Source organism: Callospermophilus lateralis, chromosome 3 (genome assembly GCF_048772815.1).
Source record: "Callospermophilus lateralis isolate mCalLat2 chromosome 3, mCalLat2.hap1, whole genome shotgun sequence".
In the NCBI taxonomy this organism is placed as follows: domain Eukaryota; kingdom Metazoa; phylum Chordata; class Mammalia; order Rodentia; family Sciuridae; genus Callospermophilus; species Callospermophilus lateralis.
Genome location: NC_135307.1, coordinates 13,364,661 through 13,380,871, shown reverse-complemented (window position 1 = coordinate 13,380,871; position 16,211 = coordinate 13,364,661). Strand labels below are relative to the sequence as shown.

General features: G+C 60.8%; 1 protein-coding gene across 2 annotated transcripts; it reads left to right on the top strand.

The window, feature by feature from the left end:
* The first annotated feature begins 4,611 nt into the window (after window positions 1–4,611).
* Window positions 4,612–15,690, top strand: Chga (chromogranin A). Of its 2 annotated transcripts, XM_076848005.2 has the most exons (8): window positions 4,612–4,657; window positions 5,330–5,376; window positions 7,510–7,603; window positions 8,337–8,405; window positions 10,444–10,542; window positions 12,004–12,351; window positions 12,993–13,465; window positions 15,607–15,690. In XM_076848005.2, the coding sequence occupies exons 1-8, from the start codon at window positions 4,612–4,614 to the stop codon at window positions 15,688–15,690; spliced, it is 1,260 nt and encodes a 419-aa protein (XP_076704120.2). The 2 variants fall into 2 exon arrangements, with proteins under 2 accessions (XP_076704120.2, XP_076704121.2); XM_076848006.2 differs by lacking the exon at window positions 12,004–12,351.
* Window positions 15,691–16,211: the final 521 nt, after the last annotated feature.

Below are 16,211 nucleotides of genomic sequence, written 5' to 3'. Positions count from 1 at the left end.
GGACAGCATGGGGTGTTAGGACTGCAAGAACTAGCCTGGTCAGATGCAGAACCCCCCCATACCTCCTGGGGCTCCTCTTCTCCCAGTGACTCCCTGATCTTTGGCTATTTCCTCCTGTTAGCATCTGGAGTAAAAGCCAAAGTCCTCACCGAGGTCCATGAGGTTTGGCATCTGGCCTAAACAGTGTCTCATCATCTGCACCCAGTACCTAGCTTACTCTCTTCCAGCTGCCTTGGCCTTTTTGCTTTACCTCAAACCTGCCACAGGGCTTTTACACTGGCTATTCGTTTCTGCTGGGAATGTTCTTCGTCTATGTATCTGCACTGCTCTCTACCTAATGCCTTAGTTAAGTTACTGTCTCCTCGAGGCCTACCTGACCACTTACTCAGCGAGGCCCACAGCCTGTCACCCAGGGATTCCACAGCTCCCTACCCTACTCAGCTCTCTCCTTTTCCCACAGCAACCACCAACTTCTAACCTACTATATGATATACTTATTGATTATGGTTTACTCCTTGTCCTCTGTTTCCTAGTGCCAGCTCCAAGGTGCCAGGAAGGTTGTCTCTGTTCTTCACTAGCATATTCCAGGGAGAACAGAGCTGAAATGCAGCAGGTGCTGTTTGTTGGATACAGAAATGCCTCCTCTTCCCAGTCCTGAAATGGCTTTGGTTGAATTGGTGAAAAAGAATCCGTGCTCAGAATGCACCTCTGCCAGGTCACTGAGTTGCCCTAGGAAATATCTGGAGCCCCCCACCCCAAGCCCCACCACCTGGACCTTTGTCCAGGAAGAAAAACCCAAGGCTGGCGTCTCATGAGCTTGGCTCTCATCCCGGCCCTGCTATTAATTTTCTGTGTGACTCAGGACAAGGCACCATTCATTTCCAAGTCTCCATTTCCTCTTTTGACAGGTATTAGCATTTGCCCCTTTATCTAGCAGCAATAAGCTTCCACATTACAACTTTTTCACATTACAACTACAGCTTGAGGTCAAATCCCACTCTGCCCCTTCTTAGCTGTGTAGTGTTAGGCAGTTTAAACAACACCTCTGAACCTCCACCTGGTAATCTATGGTGTGTGGCCCTTTTGTAGGCTTTCACCGCTGAGCTCTTTTCTAACTTCTGATGCAACTGCTCTCATTTGCCTCCTTATGGGAAATCATGGAACAGTGGCTACTGAGAGGCACTTGGTGAGTTGCCACAGGTCTACCCCAGAGAGCTCTCCCCTGACCCTGGAGCCTGGGCTCTCCCCAGCCCCTCCCTGGGTTGCTGCAGCTTGGTTGATGTGAGGCCTGCTCACAGCCTTGAGGGTTCCGTCCTCAGTCCATCCTTGCCTTTGGGCCTCTACCTTGGTCAGAGGCCTGGCAGAGGCCAAGCGTTGATGACACTTGCTTGGTAGGACAGGGGTCTAAAGAACCATCTCCAAATTGACTACGAAGAACCGTGAAGCCCAGAGCCAGAGATGGAGGGGAAGTCTGCAGGAGACCAGACCAAGAAGGGCTGAGGCCTCAGGACACAGAGCTCCCCGTGGCTGCGGGGCCAAGGACCTTCAGACACACCCCAGGCACAGCCGGAGCTGGGCAGCACCTGAGCCTGGGTTCCCTGGGACACAGATTTGAGGGCACATGGAAGAGGGGATCCCCAGAAGAGGAGCGGGGAGGACGTGAAGCACGGCTACGGCGAGCACACGCTGTCACTGAAGTGCGTGCCCCTAGCCACTCACCAGGAGAGACAGCTCCGTCCACCTGGAGACGCTGCAAAATGGTATAAAACAGCTGTCTTCAAAATGATGCCCGGGGTCGGGGGAGCTGCAGTGAATGCCGGAGACACTGCTGAGGGCTGCTCCTGGGGGCGTCCCGATCTTTCTGTAGCCCCCCCAAACATCATATGGAAAAAGGCTTTGGATACAAAAGGGGTGATCCTGGCCGTGGGAGGTGGGTCAGACCTTTGACAGAATCAGGGGAGCTGGGCAAGGTTCTGGGTGCACCTGCTGGAGTCGGAGTAGCTTTGGGGGGCAGCCCTGAGTCTGCAGTTCCCCAGGAAGGCACCTGGGCTGCCTCTGGGTCTCTCATGGTGTCAGCATTCTGGGGGCTGCACATGTGAGGATCCCTCTGGAGTCCTGAGGGACCAGCTGGTGGGGGCTCTAGTGCCCTTGTTCCCCGGCTTGGTGCCGGGAGAGCTCCAGGCGCAGCAGTTAGATGGGTAGTGTCTGCCCTACAGAGAGGCCAGGAAACCTGCTCCCTGTTCCCTGCTGCCCACCCCCCTGAGCAAGAAGACAGTCCCTCCTGCATCAATAGAAACAGCAATTATTTTTGTCATGGTAAATTAAACTCTATATAAATTTATGATTTGACCATTTTGAGGAGCACAGCTCAGTGGTGTCAAGTACATTCCCATATTGTGCAATCGCCACGGTCTCCAGGATCTTGTCATCTTCTGCATCCACAGAACAGGAACTCCTCATCTCCCACCACCCCAGGCCTGGGCAACCACTGTTCCCTCTGCTGTATGTGAATCTGATCAGAGGTGACAGTGTGCTTCTCACTGTCCAGCTGTGGCTCCTGGACGCTGTCCCCTGGCCTGCCAGTCTCGTAGGTCTCTTACTTGTTCATGAAATAATTAAAAATGCTGCAGAGGTCTGTGTATGAGATTGTTCTTTATAACAGCAAAAGCACAGTATCTGGTACGTGCTATCAATCAAGTGTGTGACACCAAGCGGGACTCCATCGTGAGAAACAGAGTACACCTGTCAGAAAATCAGTTACACTGCAGTACCCCAAAAATTGTGGCAGACAACAACGCTCATGATGTGAGAAAATATTGATGCTATGATGGTCAGAAGGAGAGGCCACACACCTGCACACAGTCACATCATCAGGGCCAGGGACCCTTGTTCATGGCTCGGCTAAAGGCAACTCAAATTAATGAAGCAGCTTCAACAAAGACCATAGAATAAATGCTTTAAAATGACTGATGCTTGTCTCTGGGTGGTAGGAGCACAGGGGATTTCCCTGTATTTCTCGGGATTTGAGATGGAATACACGTTACACTTCCCCTGCATTCTCCGGTCCCTTGTGCCCTTGACTTCATTGCTAGTTCTTGAATACACCAGACCTCCAGCACTTGCAAAGGTGGGTCTCTCTCCTGGAGCTCTCTTTTCCTAGGCACAGCAGGCCCCCTCTCCCCAACTCCAAATGTCACCTCTTGGGTAAGGCCTCTTCAGTCCTCTCCATTTAGATGTAACCCTGCCCCTCCCCGAGCACTTCCAGCACCTCCCATCCTTCCTTACCCGTTGTCTGTCTTCCTCCTCTAGACATGAACCCCTGAAGTTCATGGGCCTTTCTGGGGTTGCTTACTGCTGTGTACTCAGGGTACAGCTGAATGCTGTTCTAAGGTGTTCTAAGCACACAGCAGGTGCTTAACCACTGTTGAGTGAATAAATGCATGAATGGGGTCATTTCAGTCCAGGTTTTCATTTAGGGACAGGAAATGGGCACAGGTTTGGAGCAGGAAACAGCAGCAGAGGAGGGGCAGGAAAAAGGAGGGGCTCTGGAGGTGGCAATCAGTGCCAAACTATCACCCAGATGCAGGTTCATGGTGACACTGGCCTCAGGTAGCACAAGGTTCCCAATTTGGCATCCAGGATGAGAGCAGCAATATGGCCAGAGAATCGAGGGTCCCAGGGCAGAAGGAATCAACCAGGAAACAGACCTTCCCCAAAACATCTAGGTTCCAGAACACAGCTGGTGGCCGCGGCAGGAAGGTGCTCCCAAGAGCCGGCCTATGGCTACAGAGCGGATGCCACACAGGACTCCTGGGTGGGCTTGACATTACAAACCGGAGCCCACCCCGTCCTCACCACCAGCATAAAAGTGTCCAACAGTGGCCGGGCCCAGGAGAGGGAGCCCCCAGTAGCCGCGCAGGCAGAGTCCCAGACCCACTTCAGCCTTTAGCCAACGCACGTGACTGTCATCACTGAGTCCCGCTGACTGGGCCAGAGCGCGAGGCCTGCGGCACCGGGAAAGCCATGGCGAGGAACCCTCATTCAAGACCAGAAACGCACAATCATCAACGCGAAGGCACAAACTGGAACGCCACAAGGAGGCCTCCGGGACCTCCTGGTGTTTTGGGGAACCCTGGGCGATGACCGTGCCTCAGCGGGTGGACGCGGGAGAAGGCGCGCGCGCAGGGGGAAGCGCAGGAGCCCGCCGAGCACTGGCAGTACCTCAGTGCGCACAGCGGAGGAACGCGAGGCTCAGACTCGCAAAGTGACTTGCTCATGGACACACAGCAAATCGGTGGAACCGTCGACAGGTGGAGGGCCACCTGAGCCCTGCCGTGCCACCTCCGGGTCGCAGCCAGACTCACCAGCGCCGGAGGCCAGGGGCCCGCGAGGGGTGAGGTTGGAGGTGGAGCGAGCTGGACCCCGGGGGTGGGGAAAGGGGCAGGGGGCGGCCCCATGACGTCATTTCCGGGGGTGGCGGGTATATAAGCGGCGCACACGACTCAGCTACTGCTACTGCAGTGCTCCACCCGGTGCGGGAGGCTCGCGGACTGACCGACGGACGCTCGCCGAGCGCCCCGCCCGCCGCCCGGCCCTGCCCACGCCGCCGCCATGCGCTGCGCCGCCGTCCTGGCGCTCCTGCTCTGCGCCGGGCAAGGTGAGCCCCGGCCCGGCCGAGGGGCCCCGGCGCCCCGCCTGCCCCGGTCCCCGCGCTGCTCCGCACGTCCCCTTGGCGCGCCAGGTTTCAGCACCGCGGACAGCGCCGCCGCCTCCACCCGGCCGGCAGCGTGGCCTCCGCCCAGGCCCGCGGGACACCTGGGCTTGACTCCCAGCCCCACGGGACGGGACGGCCCCCGGCCGCCGCTCCCGCTCTGGGCTCCGGCCTCGGGCGCGTCCGGGCCCCGCGGGCTGCGCGCCTGGCTGGCCAAGGTCATTGGGGGGAGGGGGCGGGACTGCGCTCCTCAGCTCCCCCTCCCTCTGCGTCGGCTGGCCGGACTCCTGCCTCCCACAGCCCCCTCCCCAGCTCTTCCCCTCCGTCTGGGTCCCTCCCTGTCCCTGCATTCGTCCCACCCGGGTCCCCCGGCTCTGCTGCTGGTGTTGCCATAGCACTTGCCTCCACGCGCCCTCTCCAGAGCAGCTTCCCCCGGGGAGAGTCGGGGCCCCTCCGGGCAGCCTCTGGGGCCACCTCCTGGGCAGCCCGGCCTCTCATTTGGGTGGGGACAGTTTTGACGGGGAGTGCTGGGTGAGTGGCCCCCTCTGAACTCAGTCAGGAAGGACTGCGCTCCCCTGGGCACGGGGGAGTGACCCCAGGCTCTCTCTTTCTTTCTAGTCACTGCCCTCCCTGTCAACAGCCCTATGAATAAAGGGGACACCGAGGTAAGGAGGGGTGTTGGGGATGCCCTGGGATGGGGGAGGAGGTTCTGGTGGACACCTCGAGGCCAGCTCTTGGGCAGCTGCAGGAGTGAGTTTGGCATACAGCCAAGAGCCAGCACTGCGGCTGCTGACTTGAGGACAGCTTGCAAAAGAAGATATCAGACTGCTCACTCTCCCTGCTGTCCCGCTGCGGGGACTTCCCCAGCGTTCTGAGATTGGCCATGTGGCCAGAAGGGGCCTGGGTCTGTCTGACTGGGCCTAGGTGCCCAGTTGTTGTCCTGACGCCTGCATCCACAGGCCTACCGTGGGCTGCTAGTGGCCTGGCTTGGTCGGGTTGTCCACAGACCTGCAAGGACAGCTGTCACCTGCCTGGCTCTGGCCTCCCCCTTTGCTCTCCCTCTCTCCCTCGCCCACCCAGCTCACTAGCACCCCTCCACTTCATAGGTACCTGGTGCCCCCAAGGGCCACAGTGGAAATATTTAGCGACAGTGCCAACTGGTCCCTGCCAGCTGGGGCTGATGGTGGAGGCCACCCAGGGAAGGACTTGGGCGGTCACCAGTGGGGGTTCCTGTGGCAGGAGGAAACACTCCCACCCGAGCCAGGGCTGGATTTCCAGTCTCCGGTGCTCATATCTCCACTTGAGCATCAGAGAAATGTCTACTGCTCACTTAGCAGGGCCTGTTCTCTTCAGAGGCTACAGATAAAACCAAAAACATCAAAAACATTTCAACTTCAAGGTGCTCAATCATGTTTCCTTTTTTTCCAGTTGCACAGGGGCCAGAATTTAAACCTCGGCTGCTCATTTAGCTGTGCGACCTTGGAAACATTCCTTATCTTCCGAGCTTCCCCTTTCTCCCCTTTCCCTTGAGGTGAGGCGTGTAGTACCTAGCACAGGGTAGGTCCTCAGAAAATGGCCACGGTCTCCCTACAGCTTCCCTTTTAGACCCCCCGGTCCTCTGGGACCCCTGCCCAGTTCCCTCACAGACTGGTGGCTCTCTGATATTCCCAGGGCGAGGTCAGGGTCCAGGCTGCTGGGCGCTGCTGGCTAGATCCCGTTTGGGGGTCCACTCCTGTCACCGTGTCGTTCTAGCAGCCCAGGTTCATGAGTACAAGAGCAGCCGGTTGAGACCTGAGTGTTCCCTGGGAGGTGGTGACTGCACCCACTGCACAGCGCTTGCCAGGATGCCATCCTGCACTCTTGGGCTGGTTGCCTTGGCATCCCATAGACAAGTCTTCCACCCCCTCACTCCCCACCAGCGTTGCCTCAGGCAGTCTGACACCTGCTTCTCCACCAGCTCTAGGCTGCTGAAGCAGGTCTGAAGCTGTGAATTCCACCCTGGTGTGTGAGGCACTTCCCATTTTATAGACTGTTTCCCATCTGTGCCTCATTACCCTAGAAGGGCCATGGGGAAGGCATCTCACTCCTACTTTCCAGATGAGGGAACTGAGTCTCTTAAGCATACTTGCCTAAGATCACACAGCTAGGATACCACACTACAGTTGGCACCATCGTCAAAGATCGTCCAGTTATCAGATGCTTAGATTGCCCCAGCATCTTGCTGGACACTGCTTTCAGGTATAGCCTGCTATTGGCCTTGGATGGGCACCCGGATGTAGCTGATCTGTGCCCCCACATCCAGCTGTGCCCCATGGGTAGATGTGAAGCCAGATTATGAGGCTGATAGTGCCTTCGTGTGACAGCTCTGAGGGCATTGAGAGTCACACCTGGCAGAACCAGGGGAGGTCTTGGTTCTCCTCTGGGCAGTCTGGGAGGACTTCCTGGAGGAGCCGGCCCTTCGGCATCTGCAGGAGCGCAGCACTTTTGTAAGACATTCTTCCAGTTCCCAGAAGCAGTTCCTCATCCTAGGGAAGCAAGATGCCAGATGGGCAGATGTCAGCCCCCATGATCTACCCTGGAGGGGCATGTGCTGGCCTGGCCAAGCAGCTGGAGGGCCTGGCCCAGGGCAGGCACCACAGGAGGGTTAGCATGGCTATTACTATTGGCCAAGGGCAGAGTCGTGCCCTGAGCCAGGCCTCCGTGGACTCCTGAGCACAAAAGCAGTTGCCCTTCTGTGCTCGCTGGTAGGGGCCGAGCCCCTTGTGAGCCAGCCCGGCCCACCTCTGCTCCCCTCCCAGGTCATGAAGTGCATCGTTGAGGTCATCTCCGACACCCTGTCCAAGCCCAGCCCCACACCCGTCAGCCAGGAGTGTTTGGAGACTCTCAGAGGAGGTAGGGGCCGGCCTGGGGAGAGCGGCCACCTCCTGGGCTGGGAGGCGCGCGTGGCTAGGGTGCAACGTGTCACCCAGTGAGGACCTGCCTTGGCCGGTACTGCGCTGGGGCGTGAGGGGTGGGCGAGGAAGGGGTCACAGCCTTACGCTCCTGGAGCCTGCGGGCTAGCAGAGGGGACAGATTGGTCACTCGACTCCTGGGCAGAGTGAAACCAGGACAGGAACAGCGGGTCCGGACTGTGAGCTCCCTGTGGGGGGTTCTGGGTGCTTTCCCAGGGTCAGAATAGCGTCTGGCCCCTGGCGGTCAGCGTGCAGGTCTGTGGTGGCTGAAGGGTGCCGTGGGGCCCGAGGAGGACCGATTCTTTCCCGCCATCAAGCCTTGGCCAGCTACTGGGTGGCACTGTGAGCATCTGGGGAGGGGGCTTTGGAAGACCCGCTGGCCATCCAGAGGGGGGCAGTGGAGGACGGGCACTGGGGTGCAGAGGAGAGGACGGGATGGGCAGAGGCTGCAGCAAGAGGGGTTAGAGACACTGGCATCCCCAGGGCCCGCTGTCCTAAGGTGCTGGAAAAGTGATGGACGGCTTGGAGGGGGGACAGTCTCCCAAGTGTCATCTCGGGATGCGATCTGACTGGCCGCCTGTCGGGGTTTCCAGAATAACTCCTTAGCACTCAGCTGAACGCTGATCTCCTGACTGTTCTTTGGAAGCCACCCGTGACTGTGTCCTTCCCTGCAGATGAGCGGATCCTGTCCATCCTGCGGCACCAGAATTTACTGAAGGAGCTCCAAGACCTTGCTCTCCAAGGTACGCTCCAGTCACCTTACACATAATTCTGGGTAAATCCCATCAATTGAGAATCCGAAAATTGGGGAGGAAGGTTGGCAAAGGTCCTCTGGGGCACTCAGTTACTTGTTTTCAATTGCAGGGATCCCCTCTGCCACCTGGTTGAATTTGTTACTGATAGCATTAAAGAGATCAAGGTTCAGAAAGGTTGAGTGGCCTGTCCAGGGCCACACAGTACACAGGAACAGCTCTCCGAATGCTGCCTGGCCTCTGGAGTTCAGCCATCTCAGGAGGTTGTTTTCAAGGCTAGAAGGCAGAGAGCTTTCCTTTTCCTTTCCTCTGCAAACTGAGAAGCCAGTTCTTCTCAAGGAGAGAGGAAGAAGGGCTCTTTCCCCTGCCAGCTTCTCTGCAGGGGCAGTGGTGGGGGCAGGCAGGGTCTTGTCTGCCCCAAGACATTAGCCAGACTTCAGCTGCCTCTGAGTGGGCGGGCCAATGCCGCGCCCTCGAGCAAGCCCCATCTCTCAGAGCGGGGTGGCTTCCCAAGACGTTAAGAGTCCACAGCTCCTGGGAATGGGTGGCTGAGAGGTGGCGAGTGCCTTGTCCCTGAGGGAGACCTGGCAGAGTGCTGGGCTAGAGGATTAGGCTCCCACCACCCCCAGAGGTGGCCCCTTCAGTCTTGATGGAAGGCGGCACTGACCCAGCACACTGGACCAGGCTCTGGCCGGGCTGACCCTGGCTGACTCGGGAGAGAAGGGCCCCTTGTCTAGAGCAGGGCCATTGGCACCCTGGGCACCAACCCGTGGGCTGATGTCTGTGAGCTGGGCCTCCCCTCCCCCGCTCCCTCCCTCCCCCGCTCCCTCCCTCCCCCGCGCCCCCCAGGCCTGGGCTTGGGTCTGGTGGCTCTGGTGGGGGCAGGAAGGCTGCTCCAGCTCGGGAAGGTGCCCCTCTGAGGCTGCTGGGGCAGACGGGCCATGTGAGAGTGGAGAGGTCAGATCTGGGGAGGAAGCAAGAACACGGCCCCCCAGCTCACCTGCGCCCTTCTCTGGCTGTCCCCCTGGGCGGCAGGCGCCAGCAGTGGGGTACGGGGAGGAGGCGCATCCTGGCCCCAACGACCCGGGCTGTGTCGGCATGGGTTCCTGGCTCAGGTTTCCAACTCAACATTAAATATTTTAACTGAACGATGAATTTGAGATTAAACACTGACTAGCTAAAGTTATGTCATGAACTATAACATCACCGGAGGCTCTTAGAGGGCAGCGGGTCCTGCATACCCGCACCCGGGCACGGGGCCCAAGCGGTCGCTGCCGTCCACCCTGGTGCAGCCTCTGCCCACTCCCCCACGTCTTCTAGGCCCCTGTGCTGTCCTGTGGCCCTGCCTGTCTTGGCACCTGCCATGCGGTGCCCCATGGGGAGGTGACCCCGTGAGGAAGTGGCCCCAGAGACCTGGGACTCACACCTTTCTGGGCCCAGGACTGCTCCCTGGCCCACAGCTGTCCCAGATGTCCCCATAAGGGCAAAAGCCATCTCCAGCTGCAGAGCTGACCCCACAGAGGGGCCAGTGCCCAGAGTGAGGCGCGGGTGTGGGGACAGTCAGGGCGGCTGCGGCAGCTGGGGCAGTGCGGGGACGGGGCAGGACGGGTGTGGACCCCCAGCGGCCGGCCCTGGGCTCAGGGCAGGCAGTGCTGGCTTCTCACTGGGCCTGGACTGAGAGCACCCAGAGGAGACGAGCGGCCGCTGTTGCTCCAGGTCCCTGAGCTACAGATCCCGAGGGTCCCTCACTCCCACTCCCGTCCCTGCAGCCCTCTGTCCATCAGGGCCCTGGTGGTCCCTCGAGGCCCAGGAGGGGCTCACTGTCCTTTCCCAGAGCAGCAACTGAGTCTGTGGAGGGGGTGTGGCTGTCCGACGGCCCCAGACAAGGGGGGCGGGGACCAACCTGCCACCCCTCCCTGAGACCCCTCGAGGTCTCACTGGGCAGGCCTGGAACATGACCCGCCCACTCCACACAGGGCAGTGGGACCCACAGAGTGGACCCAACGGGCCTCTCCCCCCTCCTCCCCAGGGGCCAAGGAGAGGGCGCAGCAGCACAAGAAGCACCGCAGCTTCGAGCAGGAGCTCTCGGAGGTCCTCGAGAGCCAGAGCGGCGAGGCCAAGCCTCAAGGTCAGTGCCAGCCCTGCTGGCCAGAGCGGGAGGGTCGGGGCCTCCCCAGAGCCGGAGCCCCTCCTGCAGGCCCCAGCAGCAGCTCCTGTTCCCCTCCCCAAGGTGGGCTGCACACGGGTGGTCCCACGGCACAGCCACGGGTCCTGGCCGCGGTGTCCCACTGTCCACCCAGGTGCCGGGGCCCTGGGGGGGGGTTCTGTGGCCTGGCAGGTGGGTCCACCCAGTAGCCCCTGCGCAGAGCCGGCCCACCCCTGCCCTCCCGGGATTTGGTGGCTCCTTAGAGTAGCCAATCTCAGGAGGGGGCGAGGAGCGGCCGGGACACCAGGGAAACTGGGTCCTCCTTCTGGAAACCAGGGCACTGGGTGGGCTGAGGCTGCCGGGGCTCGGCCGGTGCCAGGCGGTTGCTGTCCTCCCTCCTGGGGAGCCACAGGCCACCTGCAGGGCGCTGCTCTTTCACGGCCGTGGATGAGGCCAGTTCTAGGAGCGGGGGTCCCAGTGGCCCTGATCTGGGGCTGGGAGGAAGCCGACAGGTCAGCCCAGCTGCCCCGAGCCTGTCCACACTGTCCACCTGGCGCTGCTGGGTGCGGCTTGGACCCCCATCCTGGCTTCACGGGAACAAGTCTGGATCGCCACGCATGCCTGCCCTGGCCTCGGAGGGACATAGTGTGGCATCCGTGTGTGCACACATACCCAGAGCTCAACGCAAGGGACCCTGAGGTGGCATGTGGGGGCTGGGAGCGGGCTTAACTTGTGGCCTGCAGCCTGTGTGGGCAGTGGTCAGGCCCTGTCTGCTGCTCAGTGGATCCTGTGGTGTGAGCACGTGCCCAGCCCTGGGGACCTGCCGAAGCTCAAATGGTGGAATGCGCCTGGGGCCACCTTGCTCAGTGGCGCTCACTTTAGCAATGATGGGGGCTTTTTGTCCTTGAGAAAATCCCGAGGAACTGAGCACTTTCACTTGCTCGTCTGGAAAATGGACGTAATACCTACCTTTCAGGATTGTGATGAAGATGGAACAAGGTTAAGGATGAGGTTCCCTCCCACCCCCACCCCCCAGAGTGCAGGAGACAGAGGAGCCCCATATGAAGGGGAGAATGGAGTCCCAGTCATGGCGCCTCTTACACAGAGAGGTTAAGTGGTTTGCCCAAGATCACACAGCAGTTCAGCCAGTGTCCTAATTTTCATTTCAGGGTTCGTCTTCTGGGGTCATTTTCAGGGTCTGTTGCTTTTTGTTTTGGGTTTTATTTTTAGTTTTTTTAAGTTACATCCAGTTTTAAGAGGCGGAAATAAAAAACACAATCCAGGTATACTCAGATCAAGCCCAGAATGGAGGAGAACCCTAACCCTAGTCTCGGGCCGAGCTTCCTGGAAGCCAAGACACAGGGTGACCACGACTGCAGGTGGCCTCCGGGAGGCCCCAGTACAGCTGTCCTCAGGCCTAACTTCGCCCTGTTGTTTTTGCAGAGGTGACAGAAGAACCATCCTCCAAAGGTGCTGCAGAGAGAAGAGATGCCCAAGAGGCAGAGCCGAGCCCCGAGGCCCCAGACACAGCCAGGCCCCGGGCCTTCCCTGAGCCCGGGCAGGGGGACAGCCAGGCCCCCGGGGAGGAGGCCCCTAACACCCAGCCACCAGCCAGCCTCGCAGGCCACAGGCGTTCGGGCCCGCAGGCTGGGGGGGACAGTGAGGGCCCCTCCCAGGGCCTGAGTGCAGAACAAGGGTCGCAGACAGAGGGAGAAGAGGAGGCGGAAGGCCCCACTGCAGCTTCTGAGCCCCAACAGAGCCTCGGCTACAAGGAGACACGGAAAGGCCAGAGTATGTATGACGGGGACCCGAACCAGCATGTCTGGGGGGGTGGGGTGGGAGGGAACCTCATCCTTAATTTTGTTCTATCTTCATCACAATTCCAAAAGGTAGGTATTACGTCCATTTTCCAGACGGACAAGTGGAGCTCAGAGAGATTAAGTAATTTTCCCAAAGTCACACAGCTAATTTGTAGTAAAAGTTGAAATTCCAACCCCAGTTTGTCTGACTTCCACACTATTCCTCCCCTGTTCCACATAGCACCTCCCTGGCCCAGGAGGCAAGAGGGGCTTTGCAGGGTGGGTGGCCAGGCTCTGGGAACAGAGAGACAGAATAACAGGTGGGAGCAGGCTGATCTGGGGACTGCGTTGTCTTCCATGATGGGTCGGCTGACTCCCTGGCAGCCCCCGGGGGTGGCCCGCTGGGCCAGGGGCTTCTGGGCTAGAGGAGGAGCTGGCTCTGGCCCCTCACCCTGGAGCTCTGAGGGGTCTTGACGGGCAGGGCATCGGGGTGGCCCTGCCCTCCATGTGGACGCTGTGCAAAGGCGCGACCCTGAGAGCCAAGCCCGTGGCCTGACCGTGGCTTGCAGAGGCCGCTGGGCGGTGGAACGGGGAGCTGCTGGCCCTCACCTCCTGCTCTGTCACCTGCTCCAGGTCGGTCTGCGGCTCTGGTGGTGGATGGAGGCCCGAAGCCGGGGGCTGAGGAGGCCCGGCCCCCCGAGGGCAGGGGAGAGCGGCCCAGGCAGGAGGAGCAGGAGCAGCAGGAGGAGGAGGACGCAGCAGGGGCCGGGAAGAGCGGGGAGCAGGAGCCACGGCCCTCCAGGGAGTGGGAGGAGGCCCCGCAGTGGAGCAAGATGGATCAGCTGGCCCAGGAGCTGACGGCGGGGAAGCGGCTGGATGGGGAGGATGAGGAGGACGACCCCGGCCCCGACCCCGACCCTGACCGCTCCATGAAGCTCTCCTTCCGGGCCCGGGCCTTTGGCCCCAGGGGGCCTGGCCTGCAGCTGCGCCGAGGCTGGAGGCCATCCTCCCCGGAGGACAGTGTGGAGGCGGGCTTGCCCCTGCAGGCCCGAGGCTACCCCGAGGAGAAGAAGGAGGAGGAGGGCAGCGCCAACCGCAGGGCAGAGGTCAGAGCAGAGGTGGCTACGGGAGGGAGCGGCCCTGGCCAGGCCTGGGGACAGCTGCACTCGGACATCTCTGCCCCCTGCAGGGGACCCAGACCCCTGGAATCTAGACCCAGAGGGGTGTGCAGCCAGGGACTCTCAGGGCTGGGGGTGCCCGGGCTCCCAGCGGGCACCTGGGGAACTGCCCGCAGCTGGCAGGAGGCCTTCAGCCTGGCCTGGGAACTGCTGGGCGCCCTGGGGAGTCTGAGCAGGTCGGGGAGTGACGGGTGCAGCCTGGGCTTTGGATAGAGAGCTTGGGGACAGGGGGCAGGATCAGCCTAGGGGTCCAGGCTCTGGGCACCCCTGGCCCTGAGAGTTTGGGAGCGCAGGGTGAGGAGACACTGAGAGTCAGGTTGTGCCCTGGGAAGACGGTGCCTTTGGTCTGGCCATGTCTTGGCTCCCAGGAGGCCCGGGCGCACCCTCTTCCCATGATGGCAGAGGGGCAGGGTAGAGCCCGCTGGCCCTTGGGGCCTGTGTGAACGGGAGGGAGACCTGGCCTCTGCCTGTAGGCCTGAGCCAGCCTCTCCCTGGCTCTCGGCCCTGGGCAGGTGGTGGCCCTCTTCTGAGCCTCACGTCCCCACCCCCTTTCTGCCCACCTCGGCATCACGACTAGACGTCCATGCTTGGAATTGGGCCTCCCGGGCCACTGGGATGCTGAGCAGGTGGTCAGTGCACAGCCGCCCAGGAGCTGGGCTCCCTGGCAGGCAGGCAGTGCCACCTTGGGCTGGAGGAGACCCTGGTGGAACTTGATTCAAGCCTCAGTGCTCTGGGGACCACCAAGGACCAGAGCCCTCACCCCAAGTTTGTTCTCAGCCCACCCAGAAAAGTAGGGGCCCTTCTTTTGATCCTGACCTCTTTGGGCCTGGGTCTGGTCTTGGTGGTCTGGGAGGAAGACCCCTTGGCAGCTGGGGCTGGAGGGGCAGGTGCGGTGTCCCCAGGACTGGGCGAAGGGCCCAGGAGCAGCCCCACCTCCGGACAAGGGGAGCAGCCCCAGAAACGGCAGAATAATGAGGTGCCAGAGACTCTGCCAGCTTCCCGTCTCCACAGGCAGAGGGGGCCAGGGGGCAGGGTGGGGCCGTGGGGACCCCTGAGTCTTGTGGTCAAGGTGGGGTGGGGGCCTCCTCCCCATCCAGGGGTCTTAGAAACCTCCGCACTGGCTGCCTGTCAAGCCAGTGGCTCAGGCTGGGGTGTGGATCACCAGTCTGACACCGCCTGGGCGAATTGTGACAGCCAGTTTCAAAACACAATCAAAAAAAGGTGGGGTGTGGCTGGGCATGGCCGGGGGTAAGCACTTGCCCAACACAGGCACGGCCCTGGGCTCCACCCCAGCTCTGCAAAAAAAGAACACCCCAAAAGAACGAACTCGCCCCCCAGGGCCCCTCAAGGTCGGGGGGCTCTAGGTCCCCACTTCTGAGGCCACAGTTGTCAGCATCCCATGAACTGGGCCCAGGTGGGTCGTGGTGTGGGACCTTGGAAGTCCACCCCCAGGGCAGGGGCAGAGAGGTGGCTTCCCAGCCAGGCTCCGAGTGGGGGCTATGCTCTTGGTGGGTCCTGCTCTGAGAGGACTGGCGGTTCTGGGAGATGGGCCCCTGAGCAGGGCTCAGAGGAGGGTCCCTTGTTCCCCTGAACCACCCTGGCAGCCAGAGCTCAGGGTCCCCCTGAGGTCAGGTACCGGCCCAGCCTTAGCAAGTGGACATGGGCATCTGTCAGTGTCCAGCCCGTGCTGCAGTCCCCACGGCCCCCTCAGGTATGGAGGCTGTGGAAGACAGTCCCACGCCCAGCCTGGCCACCCCGAGAGCTGTCGCCCATGGTCTGGGCCAGGGCTTCATGGTCCACGTATCCTGAAAGAACAGACTCCGCCTGCCTGGACCATCGAGAGGTAGCAGGGCTGCACCCAGGCAGGGTGCACTCAGGGCCTCTGCCTGCCCGCTGGCCCTCAGGCAAGCCCCCAGCATGGTGCCATGTCCCCACGGTGCAGCTGAGACTCCCCGGCAGAGCCACCTGTCCAAGGCCATGCAGCCAACCAGCAGCCACCAGCCCTGCTAACTGTCCCATTGACCCCACAGCACAGGCCAGCTCCCAATGACCCTGACCTTCTCTCCTAGGACCAGGAGCTGGAGAGCCTCTCGGCCATCGAGGCAGAGCTGGAGAGGGTGGCACACCAGCTGCAGGCGCTGCGGCGGGGCTGAGGCGCCGGCCAGCCACGGCCCCTGGCACCCGTGGGCCTGGCTCTCTTGTCCCCTCTACAGGTCCTGCCCAGACGGCCAGGGCGCTGCTATTGATAGGGAGGTGGCCTCCGGCAGCCCAGGCCCGGCCCCCCCCCCCCCCCCCCGCTCCCCACGCTCCTTCCCCTCCCCCCTGCCCCGCCCTGGCCTCCTGCGTGGAGTGGCCACGGCTGTCCATACAGGCCCTGCTCTCTGAACACAGGCAGCTTTCTAGAAGCCCTCCACATCACAGCCCCGGGCACAGCGGCAATAACTTCTGAGCTTTCGGTGAAAGCTGAAAACTCCTGACTAGAATACGTTCTGTATAAATTTCATCTAAGGAAAAATAAAACCTGCTCTGGGCTCTTTCCTTTTTCTTTGAAAATTTTTTTCCCTCTCAACTCCCAATGGACACACAGGATTTGAGCAAAGGGACAGGGGAGTTTCAGTCCGTCTGGGCCTTTCTGGGCCACTTCTTAGCTGTGGGATCTTAAGCAGGTGGCTTT

Excerpts from the sequence above, each read along its gene's own strand:
- Chga (XM_076848005.2), top strand. The coding sequence starts at position 4,612 with ATGCGCTGCGCCGCCGTCCTGGCGCTCCTGCTCTGCGCCGGGCAAG. Across the intron at positions 5,377-7,509 it reads TGAATAAAGGGGACACCGAG|GTCATGAAGTGCATCGTTGA; the intron begins GTAAGGAGGGGT and ends CTCCCCTCCCAG. Across the intron at positions 7,604-8,336 it reads TTTGGAGACTCTCAGAGGAG|ATGAGCGGATCCTGTCCATC; the intron begins GTAGGGGCCGGC and ends CCTTCCCTGCAG.